The sequence below is a fragment of the Helicoverpa armigera genome, chromosome 1, assembly GCF_030705265.1.
Source record: "Helicoverpa armigera isolate CAAS_96S chromosome 1, ASM3070526v1, whole genome shotgun sequence".
Classification (NCBI taxonomy): domain Eukaryota; kingdom Metazoa; phylum Arthropoda; class Insecta; order Lepidoptera; family Noctuidae; genus Helicoverpa; species Helicoverpa armigera.
In genome coordinates, this window is record NC_087120.1 from 8575662 (window position 1) to 8596556 (window position 20895).

General features: G+C 36.9%; 1 protein-coding gene across 4 annotated transcripts in view; it reads left to right on the forward strand.

The window, feature by feature from the left end:
* The window catches only part of LOC110378127 (homeobox protein araucan), an 88592-nt gene that overhangs the window by 38994 nt on the left and 28703 nt on the right, over positions 1-20895 (forward strand). For 3 of the 4 annotated variants that reach the window (XM_049840052.2, XM_049840189.2, XM_021337247.3), the window contains exon 2: positions 17576-17944. In XM_049840052.2, the coding sequence (XP_049696009.1) occupies positions 17576-17944 (369 nt within the window). Of the gene's footprint in view, positions 1-8834; positions 8898-17575; positions 17945-20895 lie in introns of those variants that run through there. The other variant, XM_021337248.3, reaches the window with a different exon arrangement.

Below are 20895 nucleotides of genomic sequence, written 5' to 3' on the forward strand. Positions count from 1 at the left end.
TTAATTTTTTAATAAGGTAGGTTAGATTAGGTTTTTAAAAATAAGGATAAAAAATCTGGTCATCTAAAATACTTGGGTAACATACCTGTTTATTTACTTACCTAATAAGGTATAGGCACAATGTGTTTGCCTCATACAGTGCAGTTATAGTTTAGGCCTACCTATAAACCTAAGAATTAAGTATTACACCACAATTCAGTTTCAAAACTTGCAATTAAGATTGATCTTTTGCTTAAAAGAATAAACCTAGGTACACACAAATTATTTTGTGTACCTAAGTACCTAGGTATCTGTAATGAGTTATACAGCGTGAAACTTCAAATCTGCAAAACCTCAGACACCCCAAAGGATTTTTAATTCAATTGCCCAATTCGGAGAAAAAAAATTAATTTAAGGTTTTTTTAAAGGTTTTATGAACTGTTAGTTCAACTGACAGTTCTGATCATTTCTTGCATCTGTGACGAGTTGAAGCGACGCTTTATGTTCCTTCGCGCTTGACCTATTAATAAATAGACAGGGCAATATTTTTAAAGATTTTTTTTAACCTGTATCTGTATAATTGGTCGAGCTATCCTTAGGTTTTACCGTTACCTACCCATTTACAAGTACTATTGAGGTGCTGATTTTTTGATTGCATTGATATGATTGACAATTTTGAATTTTTTGATGCAATGTATTAGTTTTAAGTTGTACATATAAGTTTATTTTTAATTTTTAAAATTAATTTAAATTTTATGTAAATATTATCCTAACCTATATAAAAACCTGTACAGTAATAAAAAAAAAAATTGAATTACAATATCATTGCAGAACTGGCAAACCAATACTTTTGTTACAAGAACGTACTGAGGTAAGTATGTATAGAAGAAATATTCAAAAAGTTTGCGCATTTTGGTTGTCAGTCCTTACCGACATCTTATCATATCACTTCTCTTTTTAACAACAATAAAACAATAGGTAATACAAACTAGAAATGCTGCATTAGCCCTACCACAATCAACGAAATAGTTAATGTAGGACATACTTAGTTATAAGTAGATAATCAGTGTAATAACTTATAAGGAAAATAAACAATAAAAACGTTTAGTCTAACATCATGTTTACAGAAAACTATTTATTGATCTGATAGCTACCTACACAAAGTAATTTGAGACAACTTACTTAATTCCAACTTAACTAAATGAAACTTTAACCACTTACGTAATCTTGCTTACTTAAAAGAAATTAATGGCCGATTACTTTGTGGACTCCAGTTTTTACCTGTTATTTGTTTTATTGATGATCTATTTCTATGTTAATCTTTACTCGTTCGTCTAGCTCTGTAATCAATATTGTTTGACATATATCTTTACGATTATTTAATTAGAAAAGTACCTATATGCATAAGTGCAGCGGTGTTTTTAATCAATGAAACTTTTTTTTACCAATAGGTTCGGCTTACTTACTTACGTTCTCATTAAAAAAAAATGCCTTGAACTTATTCTTTTGCTATCATCGCATAAACCTATAATGCGTAAATATTCTACAAAGACGTAATTAATCTATATTATCTATTAAAATCACAGTCACCTCATTCATCGACGTCATTGGCGTCATTGGAGCATAATATTAAAAAAAAAGATAAACAAATCAGTATTATTTTAAAACCCACAATGTATAATATTTTGTTAATTCGAGATAATCTCTTGCATCAGGGATATAAACGATGAGCCGCGGTATCAAAACAAAGGCGCGTTGCAAAGGCTTCTATGCTATGTAAAAATAGATACAGCCTTGACCAACTAGGGTTTGACGGGGTCGCTGATGTAAAAAACGCGCTTAACTTGTAAGTAATTTGATATTTATCGAATGTTTTTAAGATCATTTGATTATATCAACGACTGAATAATCATTAGAGCCTTTACGCTCCAATTTGTCATGACGAATGGATGTGGTGAAGAAGAAAGAAAGTTTCCTAATTTAAATGTTTCAATACACTCGTCCATAGATTCCGGCATAATGTTTATCTTGTAAAATACTTATGAAATATAAGTAGGTACCTATGTGCGTTTGGTGCAAAGCGCTCAAAATTTCATGAAAGGCATAAAAAAGTATTTTGCTTAGAAAGAAACTAACCAATAAAAGAGAATATCCACACAAAAAACAATTATCTTGAACAAAAGGAGAAAAAGTTAAATCTAATTCTATAACGGCCAGTTTCTTCATCAAAAGTTAAAGTTAAAGTGATGTCTAAAGTAAAAGTAACGGTCAAATTCGTTTTTTCAAGGCTAAAGTGACATCAAAACTAATAGAAAAATTGAATTTGACCGTTACTTTTACTTTAGACATTACTTTAGCCATAACTTTAACTTTAACTTTTGATGAAGAAACTGGCCGTAAGTGTGCATTTCTTTTTCTTTGAACATCAGGTGGGCAGTGGTTTTTAGTACTGTAAATTAATTTATGGACAATAAACAAATATGTTGCAACTTCATAAAAAACATGCTGCATGAGCACCTACAAGTTATAAAAATAATCACATGCAAATAGTTCGTTTAGTTGTCATTTATGAACGCAGATAGACTATTTCAAAGTCTCCTACATTTTTAAAAGTACCTATAGCCATGCTTTTTCATAGGTATAAAATATTATCGAAACTAAAATGATTAAACAGGTAATTAGTTGTCCTATTAAATGGGGCTTCTTTAATAATATTCCCAGTCAATAAATAACACACGTTCCGTTATTATCTCCTGACATTTTCATCACCTGTTGACGTTGTAAGCCGACGGACGGTAGTACTCGAGTACTTAGCCCGAGTAGGCTCAATTAAAACTATACTTAAAAAGAATATTATCTCTCGAATTAAACAGAGTACGTGTTGATAGTGCTTAAATTTTTGAAGTCAACTTAATGAAAACCGATTATGTTAGGACGTGGTCGCGTAATGTACTTACTTACTATGTAATGTAAGAATATGCCTAGTCAGCCGGTTTGAAGCGCAGAAATATAGTGCAATGCGATCACCATCGAAACTTACAGGCTTACAGCGAGTCATGTTTCATTCAGTATTGGTAAACAAATTCTTTACTTCACCATTGATATTTTTTCAGTTGATATTGTGTACACATTTGTTTTTCACAGAAAAGTACCTACCTATTTGGTATATTATTGATTGATTATATTGCTGTTGAAAGTGTATGCAATTAAAAGAAGTGACATACTTAGTGAAATTGTAGTTGTTAGAGTTATATCGTTTCAAATAGTTATTTTAAAGAGATAAGGATAGATTGAATTCAAAATCATTTTGACATTGGTATGTTGAGTAGGTACTTACTTATTTGTTTAACATTTTAGAGTTGACAATTAGAAATGAATGTTGGTAATGAATAGTGATTTTACAAAAAGGTAACACTTATTAGCATGTACCAATTTGCTATGTGTTTCATAAATAAGTATTTTAATGAAATCTCAATCAATTAATGTATACAATTTTCATGAATGTCACAATCCCACACTTGTAGATACCTAATCTTTTGGTTACATAGAAGTTACATATTTAAATAAATTAAAATATTTATGTTTAAGTACCTACTAGCTGTTTTCCCGCGGTTATACCCGCGTCCCGCGTCTCTTTTCGTACCACCTAGTTAAAAATAGCCTTCCTATTAAATAGCCTAGTTACTCGGGGTTCGTGTAGCTTACCAATAATGTAATATTTTTTCAACTAGGTTCAGTACTTCAGAGCCTTTAGGGTACAAACAGAAATATGTTTCCTCTTGTATAGAAGCATGGCGACGTTCTGTTAACGGACTAGCTGTTTGATTGAATACCTATTTTAACAAATTGGCCAAAACATGCACAATGCGGCACACAATAAAGAGAAAATATTACTTATCTTATTTCTTTATCTCGTAAAATTACCTATCTTAATAAATATGTACCAAATAAATAATTATCAATTTAAGTAGATAAAGCTATCAGTTTTCTGAAAGTTTTAATCGTTTCAGTTGGCATTAAACATTTCCGTCTTAATGCAAGTAAGGCTGAAATGCAGAAAGAATACAATCATGTTGTAAACTGAAAGGAAGAAAAAACTAAACGGGCAACTTCAGATGTAAGAAGTATAAAATATTCTGCGATTAAAGCATAGGGAATGATGAGGGATTTATTTCCTAGCAATTTCCACAGTTTCCACCACGTCCTGAAGGAACGATTTAGGTTGAAATGCAAATTAATAGCCTATATCTTACATAACTCTCATCAGATTTCAGTTTTTTCATAACGGTGCGTGCAAAATTACTATGACACTACAAAAAAAAACTTTCATTTAAGTACAAGGCATTTTTTGTATAAATTGTATCTCATTAAAAAAGTAGCTGTCCTTAAAACAACATAACAAGATAATAATCTTATGCTGTTGGCTCGACAGACATATTGACGTTAATAGAAAATGGTAAATATTAAACTAATAATTAATTACAACAATCCCAAAAAGGTGGTGACTTCGATCGCCTAGATAGATAGGATTAAAAGCTATTAACATCTGGTTCTTTGTGCAAACCAGTCTCGCCTTTAATTCTAAAGCAACACGGCGCACATTGACGTGCACTTCCAACCCTTATATTATTTATAAGATTAGAGAGCAAATGTTTTGCTACGTTCAAGTAATGAAACGTTATATTTGACACCCTACTTATGCACTGATAGAAAAATGGTCAACAAAAGTAGTTCCGACAGGACAGGGTTCTGTATTAATTTATTATAACAGCGTGCCACGGGATGCCTTTCATTTTATCATCCATTTCCCGTCCTCCCGTTTTTATAATGAATATACATAAAACAAGACACTGCTCTCCTTGCTTGACTGCCTCGTTGGTCTAGTTGGCGCAAGCGCGGTTGCTGTGCCCTAGGTCTCGGGTTCGATTCCCGGGTCAGGCCGAAATCGCTTTATGTGTTTTCTTAAACTTTCACAAAGCAACCCGTAGTCTGGAATTTGGTGATTGATTCACCCGTGCATCGGAGAGCACGTTGACGTTACGGTACGTTGTCGGTCCTGCACCTGATCTCTCTCCGGTCGTGTCGGATTGCCGTCCCATCGGGCTATGAGAGTGAAGGAATAGTGAGTGCGGTTGTGTCTACGCAAAATCCTCGTGCACTATATGTCCTGCGTAACTGGCTGATCTCGTTATATGAGAACAGCCGCCGTGGTCGAAATCGGCCGTGGACACCATTAGAATAAAACAAGTTCCCAGTGTTTGAATTATTAGGTATCTATGTAGGCTTATAAAAAGTAGTTTATTAATCATTATCGTTACCAAAATTCACCTTTACCTACTTCGGCTCTGAAGAACTTAGGAATAGGAAATCACAAGTCTGCATATCTTGATAGTTATTAAACTTAACCGTAAAAAACTAAACTAAAAAATAGGCTCAGCAATAAAAAACGTTCCAACCAATTGTAAATAGATGACTCGGTGACAGATGAATGGCCGGACGGGTTGATAAACGAGTAATCCCATACGAGGTTCCGTTGTTACCTTTACGGACTCCAAATAATATCAAGATGGCGCCTCTGTGAACAAATAAGATCTGATAATGTTAAGGTGCAGGTAAAATTGACCATCGGGTTATATTTAGGGTTTTTATTCCTCACACATGTAGAAAAAATTACCCTAATAAAACTTAAATTTTAAGTGCTACGCGTTTAGCGCTTTGGCAACAATTTACATGTACTGGGCACGAAGCAGATCTAAACTCTCGGCGATGGATTAAAAAAGTACTTAATCCGTTTATCTTTGAGGGCGATCGCTGTGCCAGTCAGCTGTTCCGCGCGCTGCCCATCCAGATTTTACGGTAGCCTTTTTGATTTCATTAAACGTCAAAGTATATTTTCATTTTTTTTTCCCCGGATAATCTGGTGAACAGCGACAGAATAGAGAAACAGTCAAAATGTAGAACCATAATTTACCATAACATTCATGGTTAGCTGTTCTATTTTTACAAAATCATAATATAAGCAGACTAAGGTTGGCACTGGAAGCCATATAAGTTAACAAAACAGCAACAAGGTAATACCTATGTAAATCGGAGTCAACACTTCTTATGACTATGCAGTAAGTATTTTTTATTAGCTTTTAGGTAAGGTACACTTTTGCGGTCTAAAGGCTCAGGACTCTTATGTAAAAAAACCATTGTGGTGCTATTAGTACCTACTGTTGTATCGATCTGAAACACCTTATCAAATAAAAATATATCTGGAAAAATATACCTACCTGCATAATTAATGTACAGTTTATTGACTATTCGTGAATTAAAAGCGAATTTGTTCGCAGGTAGAAAGCACCAAGGACCTGTTTGTGTCGCTCGTCACGAGAACAGAAACGCACTACATGTGCATTCCCCACAACAATTTTCCGTCTAATTGACCGAATGCAATTGAGCATTCAAGTTGATTCGATAGCAGTTAATAGTTAATAGCCTCCTGATACGGGTCCCTTACTAGAAAATCAAACAAACCTGAAAGAAAATTGCATTGGGTAACCTGCCGTTTGTAAACACTTTAGCTTTTTAAAAAACGCACGGGTTCTACTTTAGTTTTTTACTTTTTAAGATCCCTTCCTTTTAATTAAAATTGAGTCGTTTCATTTGTTTTAAATCAAAATGTACTGTAGAGAAACGTTTGTTTGTGCCTGCAAGTTATTTAACTTGGAGAGGTTTTTTTTAAAACAATGTATTAGTGAGATAGACATATATTTGCAGCTTTTTGTTGTTTGTAATAAACACAATTCAGACATTTAATTCGTATTATTTCATTGTTTTTCAGTAATGGGTACTCCAATGCTTATCCTTTTAGTAAAACAATTTGCCACTGTTTACTACGGTTTCAGTCACGTTCAGAGGAAACTACTTCCCGTGTGTCTATAAAAAGCCTATAAACGTTTTCAAGCCAAATAACCATCTCAAGTGGTTCAACAATTTTACAGATTAACGAAAAAATTATGTAACTTTTGCATTTGTAATGGAACAATACATCTGAACCAATTTATAAAGCTTAAGAGTTGTTACTTTAAAAGCTAATATCAAAACTATACTTGACTGATTTGAAAAATGATTTCAGTTTTACATTACTCCATTTATTCAGGAAGATTTATAACGCTTTTCACCTAGGTACGCGGAGTAGTTCCCACGGGATGCGGTGAAACTGCTGGCACAAGCTAAGTACCTATTGATATAAAAACCAACTTTGTGTAGTTTGAAACGCACACAGCTCTGTAGATATAATATTATTTTATTTGGAAAAGTCCTGGCCGGAGTGATAGTGATAGCGCGCGATAGAACTCTACGCTAAAATGTTTGCACTAAAACAATGATTGGCTTATTCACTGGACTGCATGGTATTGACAAACTGTGAGTGATCGGCTTTGGCAGTGCAGGTGTGCCCACTGCTGTTAGTTATACAGATGGATGTCACGCCGATAACAAAGACATCATGCGATTTATCAATCGGGAGAATCTGTGACATACGTATAGGTACGCTAAACACACAAAATGTGTGAAAGTATTAAGTTATTTTTTGTTTTAATGTTTTTAATGAAGTACTTGAATACATCTCTCATAAGCAGGTTCTTTAAACTCTTCAAGTTTACTAACCAACCATTCGTCTTTTTTCATACGTTTCTTACACCATCTTAAAGTATAAATAAAACAAATATATGGTAGTCTACTTTGCAATTACACATAGGTGCAAGTCTCCTAGTTTGTTGTGGCCATTATAATGCATGAAAATTTCCATTTTAATAGTTCTCTTAATAAGCATTTTGTCCCATACAGTTACGCAAAATAGCTCTCTACACTTTTTTACTGACTGTGAACGCGGTATTGAATTATTTATGTGTAATTACTGCACACTTCATACATGGAATATACAACATGAGCTACATATTTTTTATTATTTATACTTTAAATACAGATGGAACAAATTGCTAATTGTTTAAGACAGTCCTTGTATACATTCATCTTCATGTGCTAGCAATTAATCATGATACGGGTTCTAATTTATGGAGTTTACTAACAATGGGTTGTTATGGTTCAATAACTAATGTAAACCTGTATAAAATTAACGTTCACATGGTACCTCTCCGTTGATTATCTTCTTGGAAAGTACGATGATGTTAATCTTATGAAATAGATGTGTAGGTTACTAGACTACCTCTCTGTTAGACTACCTCATAGATAGGAAAGTGAATCAAAATCCAGTGCAAGTGTAGAAATATGATGACCTCGGTAACAATACAATCACCAAACAGCATAATATCTACCTATTAAGGGTCACATGCGGGCCGCTTGGTGGTGAAATCATAATCATTAATTCACCGGAATTTTGTGCGAACGCCAACGTTGTGCGTAAAGTGGATCCATTTATTTGGAAATCCGGTGGGAGGTCACTGCAAAAGTCCACAATAAAAGCCGGGTCCGGTAGCACAGTTTAATTGAGTCCTCCGACCTCATAATCCGCGCCTCTCGCCCCACCCGCTAAATGTTATTTATAAGCGAAACTCCAAACAGCCGCCGGCCGCCGCACCTACGCCGTGTATAAATTTTAGCCTATTGCACCCCATACTGGCCGGCAGCCATTGGCGTTTCAGCAACGCGTCATTACTTTTACTGTTTTTCTTCGCGCTCGCTCTAAGCTGGTAATTAATTTGCAGCGATTATTGCTATTGCCTTTACGCTTGTTATTAAACTTGTCGATAATTTAAGATGGAACACGAATCTCAAATTGCTGCGTCGCGGCCGATTGCCCTTTCGCATACGCTTAGATTGTGTTTTGTCGGGAATAATTACTCGAAGCGTTTCCATTCGATTTGTTAGCGATGTACAGTGCGCACAACGAGCACCCGCGCCTCCATATCCGTGTAAGTTGCTCACTTTAAATAAAAACAAAAATGTTAACATTAACTGCTAACGATTTTCCCGATTTGGTAATTAGGTTATTCATTCCATATTTTTATGGTTGACTTCCAAATTACACTAAACATTATTTACTTATAAATAAATGTTCCTACGTTTTTACTATATTCTTATTATAATAATGCTCGCCAGTTACGTTATAAGCCTACCGGTTTGAAGTTATTTCGTAAAGGTTAATTTGTGTAAAATTATTTTGTTCAGTAATTGCTGCCGGCTATAAAATATCTAATAGCAGACCTGATGTTATTATTTATTTTTGTAACAAATTATCTAGGCCTTTTTGTTATTTGGCTATTAATCGTAGTGTTATCGCAATTTCATCAAGTGGACGGGCAATTAAACGAAATACCTACCTAGCAGATGACATTTTTATCCGTTACTTCAAGTTGTAAAATAACATTAACATACTTTTACGCTCTGTCGGCTTCGAACGTTGCAGAATTAATGCCCAATGGACGCCGATTGAACATGTGGCGAGTCCATTGCTCGCATGGCAAGAGCCATAAATGAAGTACCCGCCGAGTATTAACTACTGGGAATTTGGCCATCGGAATTATCGGCGCAATCCGCTTGACGATAATTGAATGGAAGCGCGTTAAATAACCATTAATTGTTGTCGCGAGCGCGATTGATATTTATCGGCGGTGCGATCTGTGGGCCCCAAGGTGCGGCCGGTGCATCTCTAATGGCGGCGCGCACACGTCGCGCGTGTGTCACAGCGACGCGTCATTTCGTCGTGTTCCGATAGCCACGCATGCCGCGAACCCGTTTTTCGTGACAACGTGCGTCACGCACGCACCTCATTTCAATTTTACTACAAGAATCGAGCCATTTTATCGCGCCCTACTCCTATCGTTGTTTTCGCGAGAACGCTCATATTCCAGCTTAGTGTACTTCGCTCGACATTCCGACGCCTAGTGTGACACTAGACATTAATACCCACATGACATATTGTATATTACAATGTAGACACATTATACGACGCTATGCTCCGCACAGCGCACCGAGCTCTAGTACATAATATTATTATGTCAGTGCAGTGTAATGTACTCTCGACGACACATTATCGTGATGTAGAAAGGTGTTTGTGCCTTAAAATAAAGGGGCATTTCTGTGCAACTATTACTTTTAGAGTTTGCTCGGCTTGTAGGTGCTCCATTCTAGCAGAAATACAGCATGAATTTGTGGGTATCATCTCTATTTTGAAAAGAAAGTGAATTTCGTGCTTCAGTACTATAAGGCATACGGACGCTCAGTGTGAGACAATTTTTCCAACGCACCGCTGCAAAGCGCCACATAATATTATTTCCAAGGAATGGTGCTTGAAGATTTATGTTTATGATACGAATAATAGTGGCGTCAATTGAAAGCTGGCGGCGAAGGAGACGACCCCTTTTGTGTTCCGTCTCGATGTGTGGATGTTTTGTGATGTCTCCACCCATTACTGTGATATTTAAATAGCGCTTAAGGGCCATTATGACTGACCGTTTGGAAAAAATATGTTACGAAACGTTATGGTTAAAAGATGCTACTGCGTTTACGCTTTACGAGCGGGATGGGCTTAGGATATTACGGTATCATGTAAGCATATTTAATTATGATGTTAGAAACGTACGAAAGAGAGAAAGCAATTTCTACGAGTAGCGAATGTTGAAGTAAGATTTTTTTGTTATTTAATGGTTCGACCTCGCCGAGTGGTCAGGTGGAGTGAACACGCATGGAGCTTGCGCCCGCGCATCCCGCAGACGCCCCTCGCGCGCCCTCTCCTCTCAAATTAAAATACGACTCCCGTTCGTCAAGCGTCTCAAAAGAAACAAGAGTGGCGTTTACAGCGCAATCATTATAATGATCGGTTATCGATTTGCTGTATGGCGTGTTTTTCTAAAGGACCAAAATTTAGTGCGTCCGATTACGCGCCGCTGCGCCGCCCGCCGGCTATTCCGTAATCTATTCCTACCGTCGTCACGATATCGTCGACTTATCTTCGTCGTTCACTCTTATAATTTTGGAAAATTCATATAATAACATCTGATAACAATCTAATTATTATAATGTCCTCTTTAACATATCCCGTTGGTCGGGCGAAATTGGAACGAGAGACGGACCTTCGGGACGAGATAATGCCTTCGCTAATGTAATGGAAATTATGAGATCATCTTTATGCCTTTCAACTGTGCTTTTAAAATAAACACATTACTTCGACTTAAGCGTCGCTTCGGCGAGTTTATAGCGGGTGATTCCGTGTGAACCACGCTTTATGTTCAAATGCTGAAGTAGCTAAGATATTCAATTAAATTACCCTAATTTGATAAAGGTGTATCGGTAGAGTAAAATCTGCCAGTAGGTGAGAGATACTAGCTGTAGAAAAACTAATGAATTCATGGATACCTACCAACAAACCTAAACATGAATAATTGAACTTTGGGTTGTGTTTGACTGTAACGTACCTATTTTATTTTTATATAGTGTTTGTTTTCGGAGCACTATGCTTCCCTTACGATCTGACATCTAACACTATTTTGTTACGACAGCTCAGAAGTTAGTGCTCCATTAGCCATACATTTCTCTGTTGTATTATTGAATGCTTTTACGTTCACTGGACTTCAATGACCACAGCTCTGAGATTTTTATAGGTAGTTAGGTTCAGTAGACTCGCCTTTTTTATTCTAAGTGTACCTAATCTTTAGTTACGTGTTTAAAAATATATGCACAGAAGCCCTCTGTTTTAAGAAACAGATATTTTTGATTGAATTTTGTTGCTATTTTAGGCTAAAGGCCTTTTGGACTTCGATAAATTTTGGGGACGTGAAATAAAAAGGGAACCGACGAAAATTAGTTACGTCAAAGCAGTAATTAGTTATGTTAAAGTTTCTTTTTCCTGGATAATGTAGACAATGTTGTTGTTGTGCCTTACCCGGAGGGGGGCTAACAAAATATTTACAGAAATAAGAAATTATGCGTATTCGGAATTATCTCCTCCGACCATCATCAATATGTATGAAGGCTGACAGCGAATCTCTATGAAGGACAAGCGGTCGGCACGGACACTGTCGAATTCTCCCTCGTCCGAATCTCATCAAATATTGACGGGAGACTGAAAGCTTCCCATCGGTTGTACCTATGCCTGCCTACTGCTTACGCATAACTATGTACATAGTATCTCCATCTCTATTTCTGTGTATGTACCTACATAACGAGACGCATACAAAATGAGACCACGCCTCATGCCAATTATATTTGTGTATAGGTATCTACCAAAATGTAATCAATATACAAAGTCTGGTCGTAGTGACCGTTTCTATTCGGGGTCAAATGTTGCTAATTTAACCAAACAACTAAATGAAAGGGTCAATTAGCCCATGAATTAACAAAATTTCGAATAGATTTTCCCTCGTCGTAGAGTTTAATTTATTCCAATAGTTGAACTTAGTAAGCCATATTTTGTCTCTTTAGACGGAGATTGAAGTGAAGGGATACCTATGTGTAGACAAGACATGCTACAAAGTTAGTGTCGGTGTGTCGACTGGTCACGCTTTAGCTTTTATGGATAGAGCCAAACTTAGAGCAGCTTTAAGTTACAAACAAATAAAAGGTGCTAACTCACAGCCTTCAATCAAAAAGTAAGATTACCTACCTCATTTCAATTTGCATGGATAGTTTCAATAAAATTGGCAATAACGAAAATGAATATAAAGTCTAAATTGACATTAATGGACGACAAGCGCTATATTCTCTCTAGCGTTTCAAAAAACGATAAAAGTAAATTTAAACATTAAAGTCATATTAATCCGGAAAATCAATAATTTTTCACAACATTAGCGTGCCTACGCATGAAGCCACGTTTCAGTAAATTATATAAGTCTAACGTGCATTAAATCCTAATCACGAACTTCAATTGCTAGAATGCCTAACCAGTTTTATTTTAATAATATGAGATATGAGCCCTTAGAAATTCAATGCTGTGCTTATTAGGCTTATAAAAATTCTTAAGGTATAATTCTCGAAGTTTCCGACAGGCACGCGATGGCTGACGAGTTTGCAATGGGAACTTTAGACTAGTTAGCTATGTCCCAGTGATGCACGCAATCGGTGAGCAGCCTCGACTGTCGTTCCCTTAGACCTCACTCAGCATTTCAAAGACTACGGTTCTCATAAAAATATTGTATCCTCAATTAGTTCAAAATATAAAATCACGAGAACATTTTTGTTTGCTATTCAGTCAACTCCATATATTAGACGACGCTTGTTGCGGTCGGTTCATGAATACCATTCATGTCATAACGATTTCCTACGTGGTTCCTGGCTGTCACTTGCTTATATTCATCTTCCATGGTAACTAGATTGAGGAGGTCAGATGAAATTCTGGCACTTAGCTGCATCCTGTTGAGATTGAAAGCCGAAAACGCCAACAGTTTGCCAAAAACGCATGGCAGATGTATTAATTGAAAACCATTAAGTATGTGTGATTTTTTTATTTAAATGTTAAACCACTGCTTAACTATATATTCAGAGTAAATTATTCCTTTAAGTTATATTTTAATTTAATGAGTTAGTTGACACAGCAACTGTAATAAAAAATTTTGTTAAGCACGACAAGTAGGTATATCATCCTTATAACAAACTTCACACTTGTTATATTAATGTTAAGTGTGAATGTTTTTTTTATACTAAGGTATAAATAAGTACTTGATATTCTGATAGAATAATTTATTCTACTAAGAGCCTACATCACAAGCTAATAAGAATTTTAAAAGTTCGGCAGTCGGCAGAAAAAATGTTTTATTTACATTGCTCTAGCCTATTTGCTACAAATGTTGAGGAGATCTCTGAACTATATTTCACCATACTTACCCATTCCAGTGTAAATTTCTCGATAGGATGAATAAAATAGGTCTAAACACGAGGTAGCTGCACTGGTACTAGCTTTTGCCCGCGACTTCGTTCGCATGGAATAGTGACTTCCGGCATATTTTTGGTTTGACCAATAGATGGCGCTATATGTCTGGAATAAATTTTATTTTTATATTTTTTTTTGAAATAAAAACTATCCTATGTCCTTTCTCAAGTTCCAAACTATGTCTGTACCAAATTTCACACAAATCGGTTCAGTAGTTTAGGCGTGAAGAAAAGACAGACAGACAGACAGAGTTACTTTCACATTTATAATATTAGTTAGGATATGCCATAGCCAAACCTCTTTATCTTTATCTCCATTCAGATTCTGTCTTGGTGGCAATGAAACCACTTCAGATCATGAATTTTATTTTCAATGTGCATAACATTAAAAAGAAAAAAGGGGGAAATCGATTGATATGTACAAAATATATAAGGTATGCCTATTCGCCGACCATAAACCCCTTATTTTTTTGGAAACCGGTTAAAAAGGAGCTTTTTACACTAAGTATCGTGGTAAACGAAAATGTTACTTAGTGAAGCTAGTGTTACACAAAACAACAAATTGATCAGTATTTCATGTTAAATCATGAAATTCAACAAATTATACTCCAAATTAATTTCAATAACAATCTATTAAAATAATAATAATCCAAACAGTCAATACCATTACAGTGTATCATAACGTCACTTTGCTTATAAAGCCCCTTAATTGTTTTTCAGCATGTAACTAGTAGTGTAAAGAGTATAAGATAACCGATGTCAAGCCGGGCCATATTAACAACTGGCTGCGTTACTTTCACCCCCCTCTTCAAAACATCTGATATCGCCCACATAAAACATTAATCCGAAACCCTCTCTTTGCTCAACACTCTTCATTTGACAGATTGGACTAAATTACCAAAGCTTTTTTTATTTAATTTAAGGGTAACAGCAATCGCAGGAGTATTTCTACTTGAAAGCTTGTTTGTTCTGTCTCGCTGAGATCGCTCTCCGTCCAAGTAGTTTTTATTGGAACTTCTGTTGACCGAAGCAGTCAAGCGTCGGCGGAGCTTCGCCCTCTTTGTACACAGTGACATAATATTGCTTATATTTGATTTGATCAGCCCTCCTGACGGCTCAGGAAGCCCTGTTATTACTCTTGCCCTCGCGGTTTTATTAGCTTATAAACGCTCGTTACTTTTCGTAACAAGCGTCTAATTTATTGCTGGATTTAATTAGTGATGCATTGCTCAATGATTTTTGAAAGTTTCCATGTTTCGTTAGTTTTAAAAGAGTGTTTATTGAAAGTCTTAATATACTGAATCCTGAAACAATTTTTTTTGTGAGATTTCATGTTATGTAAATACGAGATTTTTGAAAAAATAAAAGTAATTGCACAAAAACACGTGAAAAATCGTACTATTAACATTGACAGGACATGTACATAATGTAAATTGTACATACAGACAAACTCTCACATACTAATGTTTAATTATGCGCGCTTGTTCCCTGTATCACACCAATAGTTGCATGACTAATAGCTTTGTAATTTATAAAACAACACGGTAAATAACTACAAACAATATACCTACATTTGAATAGTTTATTTCATATTCCATGTACTTACCTATGTATAGTTAATAAATAGAATATGTGTGTACAGCTTAATCGTCCACAGACAATTATGGTAGGTAGGTACAACACCCTGCGATTATTGAGCGGCGCGCGATTGATATCGAAATCACAATTTCATACCTAAATATCGTCGTTATCCATAATGACATAGTGTGTACGTGTGTTATCTTGAACTATTACTAATTACACGTATGCACGCAAGCAGTGATAGCGCTGTTTGTACAAATATGGCGGCCCAATGAGCGGCAGGCTCTTTGTAATTCTGGCTCAGATTAATCGCGACGCGTTCCACCTAACAACTGCTTATTCTAATTTACCTTGTTCATGCAAATGCTCACAAAGTATACTAATATCGAAAAAACAATGAGTGCTACAAAACAAGGCCTGACTATCGACTACGTTTGACTAGACTGAAAACTGTAGAACTGAATAAAGATTATCTGCATAAAGAGATCGTTGATAGGTTTTCAGATTCTTGGATTCACTATTGCGTTACAGCTCGTTTTAAAGACTTCCTCGTTGCCGGGTGTGTTTTAAGCTAAGTTATTGGTTTTTACACGGAATCATAACTGTATACAAAGTCCGGTTAGGTTTTTCAGGATTAGGTAATTAAATAGTAGGGTATCTTTTAAAAGTACAACACTTGTCAGAAAATGATAAAGTCAAAATTTTAGTGAGGAGGAAACAACATTTGGTACTGTACTAAAAATACGTACGTTTTTCAGATGTACTGAAACGTCATCATCATTTATCAGGCATTGCACGTGTCTGTATCTGAGCATATCTTTATTCAAACAACTTTAAACGATAGTTAACAGTTTACACGCATGAGTCAGAGCTTTCAGCTTGCAGTCCACAATTCTCATGTAAAATTAAAGGCCAACAAAGGTACAAGGCTTGTCTCTTTGAAGACCTCGCTCTGTTTAAAGAAAACAAGTTGGTGCACTCAAACGGAGCGTCATAGGTGAAGTGGGGTCCAGTGTGTGCACAGTATCTTATGCTATTATTTCTAAGTCAACCAGACCCCAATGTTTAACCAAATCTGTTTACGTCTCTTTTCCCTTTAGTCTCATACCGCCTAAACTACACTTTTATTTATTAAATAAAGAAATTTTTATTTGTTATATCAAGAAGGTTGAAGTGTGTTGTCTGAACCCACTCTTTCATCTCTATTCAATGGGCCTACGTTGTGTTTGCTCTTTATGTAGGAGGGTCTACACGGCTTGCTTTTGCGTATGGTTCAATCGTAGGGTCCGAACGGTCGAGTCTAATGAAGTCATCATCATCACCATAGCTGAACGTGCCAACGTTCTTTTTATATTTTATTCGGAATGAAAGTTTTTTTTTAAGAATGTACAATTATCTTCATAGGCATTCATACATTTTGATAATACTTTGGTAATTCCAGTGATTAAAAAGTTAGTTAACATACATAAAATCAAATGTAATTTAATAGCCAGAATGAGCGCAGACGAAATGACCGCGACTCGTCTATTCATAATATCAACACAAAATGATGACGAGTTAAACAAGACGTTACGATTAACAAATTGTGCCGATCACGTCGTTACTTTGATCAACGGAGCGTTAACTTGACTCTTCATAATATGTTTACTAATTATTTCCACGAAGTAATTCGAGAGTATCTCCAGTCGGACGGGACGATGGGCGCGTCACAGAGATGCTTAGATTAAGCGGATGCCCCTGATATTATCTTACCGCTCTGCCCTAGAAATGGAATTAATTTGCATTCGTTTAAAAATAAACGCACAAGAGAACACTGCACTTGTTAGGTGTGCTCTTAAATCGGCCGAGTAAATATCTTTTTAACTGGTAATTATTTTGTGGTTGTATTCAGTTCTCATAAATCGAGAGGTTTTCAAGATTTAATATAAGAAATAATATTAATAACCTATTTGGATGGCTTATTAATGTGACGAATATTTTTTTTTAAGAAAATCTGTTATCCAAGGTTCTCGCCAAACTTTTTGTCGTCATAGTATTTTGAAGGTGTTCAGTGCGTTACGAAAGTTCAGTGCCTACTTGTGCTCGAAATTTGTTTTCGAAGTGTCATTGAGTTTGGCGATGAGTAAATGAGGCTATGTTGTTGCAGTTGCTCGTGGGCAGCAGCGGGGCGGGCACCGGCGGCGCAGCCACCTCGCCGGACGGGGGCTCGAGCTCGGCGCCGCCGCTGTCGCCGGGCGGCTCGGCCGTGGCGGGCGGCGCGCTGTCGCCGGGCGCCGGCAGCCACGCCAGCACCCCCGCCGCCTCCTGCTGCGACACGCCGCGCCCCATCATCACAGACCCCGTCTCCGGCCAGACCGTCTGCTCGTGCCAGTACGACGGCGCAAGACTCGCCCTCACCTCCTACCCGCGCCTCTCCAGCGCTGCTGTCGGCGTCTACGGAACACCCTACCCATCGACAGATCAGAACCCCTACCCCAGCATCGGTGTCGACAGCTCAGCGTTCTACTCACCATTGGTAAGTATTTGCACAGACTTCATGAAAACAACTAAGACTTCATAAAGAACCTTGTTATAAAATAAATTTATGACTGACACAGAACATAACGTTCTAGGATGTTATAGATGATCGTAGGTAATTGAATCTTAAGTCTTGTCACGCACAGAACAGCAAGTATTAAGATTCAATATTTGATGTTATTTTATCTAACGAACAAATTGCCGTCGATGTTTATCTTAACTAATTGAGAAATATAAGGCGCTGTCCCTCTTGGTACAGCCGCTTGAAACGTCGCAAAGGGGTATATCAGTAATTATGATACAGTTTATTTCATAGTCGCTATTAGCCCAGTCAAACGCTTTACCTCCTAAAACAGAATGAACAGACTGCAAATTGGTACGAATAGGTCGTTTGCCGTTTGCCCGTATACGAAGCAAGGTTTATCGCTCTCGACTGCGATACAACGTGTTTGGCTTTTCTGGCGTGGCGTGCGAGCCACCGGCGAACCGGTCCGGGCGCGCTGGGCCAGAAAACCACCGACACCTCGCAGACCCCGCCGCCGCCACTGCCCTGTCACGAAACATTAATATTTAAACTCAAAAATAAATTCAAAAAACGACCGCCATTATTATACCAATTACACTCTATCTCAGTTCAGACTGAAGGCTACTTTTACGTTACTTGAAATGACACGAAGTTTCTCGTTATGTGTATTCCTTCTGCCCCTTGAAAATTATGACAGTTGGCGAATGCGTTTTTCATAAATTGCAATAAGTATCCAATTTGTGGTCAGTCGAAGAATGGTTAGAGCTGCTGCTCGGTTAACACCTTGTCTGAGCAAAGAGGACAAATGGGCGGTCGGTTTATGCGGCACCCATACCCTTATATGGTTCTATAGTCGCCAAAGAATCGTCTGTACCCGAGCTACCGCATGCTTGGAACAGGCTCAGTAGCGTAAAGCTTTCAGAATCATGACTAAATGTTACTTAATCGTTCATTTGATTCCTGCACGTATTTAGCTTTTTACTTGTGAAATGTAAAAGTTTCATTGTAATCTGTTGGGTATTTTAGTAACTCTCGTGAAGCACATGTGAAATCCTTTAAGCCCAGAAAATCCTATTGAACGAATCGTCCTTTATTTTTTTCGTATTTGGAAAGGAAGCTTGAAGCGCTTTATCACGAACCGCTGAAACAGTCATAGCGGAAGTTATTACCAAGACATGAGTGACGCTTGCCAAGATTATGACATTATAATAAAGTCTTTGACTGTATTTCGTCACGGCTATTTAGCTAACATATTATATAGTGTAAATTGTGGTAGAAGACAGTAAGATTAAAAATGTTCATAAATTAGGTCAATCTTTACTATTCTTAGTAAAATGCGATCATCAAAGCTGTTTTTCAGTGCGCGGTGCTAATTTATTAAGCTATGGTATGTAAAGCAATATGATGTTTGTATGTATTAAGTTCACCGCACTTCTCACTCAATTCGTTTAGAACCCAATAAGAAAAGTTGATAAATAGGCTGTTAAAGTTTTAAGAAATCGTCCCTAATCACGAGTAAAAGATTATCAGGACGTTGATAAAAAAACTACTTATACCTAAAACATTTTTAAGGTTCATTCAACCACTATTGTTAGACGTATGTACGTATGTGGTAACTTTGTTGTTTGTTGGTAATAATTATTGTGGCTGCATCCTAAACCGCCGGCAGTGAGATCTCTATCTGTCATTTATATTTTAACGAAGCTCGTACGTAGGTACGCTCTGTGACCCTGCATGTTTAATAACAGGTGTTTAAATGTATGTATACTGTCATTGTGTGTCCCTGTTCATACCTAACTCACGACAAGCCCGGCCGGTTCCGTGCAAGCGACGATTTAGCGAACAATGACGACGCTCCACCGCAAATACACTTGTGTCTGTTTCTGGCTATGTAAGTCTTCACTTCTCTACATTCTAAACAGAGTCGTAAGCTCAACTCTACAGAGTGTAATATCGTCTGGCACTCTTTTAAACCGTTGCGGGGGAAAATATTCAACTGCCATTTTTGTACACGAGCAACTCCGGTGGCGGCGTCTGTTCGACTTGCGACTTACAATACAAGCAGCGCCATCTATTGTATGCGTTTGATAATCAATAAAAGGGGTTTGTTTGTGTGCCCGCTTTAATGATTATAGCTTGATGACTATTTATTATGTAGGTAGAGTGATGAATTAGGTTTAGCACTTGCTGTTATTGTAGTTGTTGTCAGAATATTAGCCGATTATTAGTATTTAAGAACTTACCTACCTAGGCTATGCATACCTATTTAGTTCAGTTCCTTCAAATATTTTTTTGTATTTTCTGCAAACTGTACACCCAGATTTCAAGAATTAACAAAAAACCTTACGATGACATCAATCGGATCAAAGCACTATTCTAACTAATGTCTGCTTCACCCTCGGATTCGGTTTTTCAATATAATGGTGTGAAAATAATTTTATATGAAATAAAATAAACTTTTTTAACGTAGCTACGGTTTACGCATTTTCCGTACGTTGAAAATGACGTGCTATATACAAGAGGCTAACTAAAACATAGAGCCTTGTATACGGACGGCAACGTTAGTTACCGGTAGAGACTATAGGCAATTGTGGCTCAGTTCAGATATTTCTACGTTTTTAAAATCGTGCCGTGCGTAAATACGGCGCTCCGTAGCTACGTACGGTGCCGTGTCCAAGTTCTGCTGTGTGTATGTACAAGCTCATCTCATAGTGACCCACACGACACTGAACGCCTACGGACGCCGAATTTACCGTAGATTTTTCGGCGGCAAAAAGTGTGGGGACCAAAGGTCAATAATACGTATTTGATATAGTCCGATAATTTGTCATTTAAATCTTGATCATCCAGTTATTTTTAGAGAGGTTTAAATAAATGTTGTTTAATGACAAGATTATAAGCATCGGGCGCTACGCAATTAATTT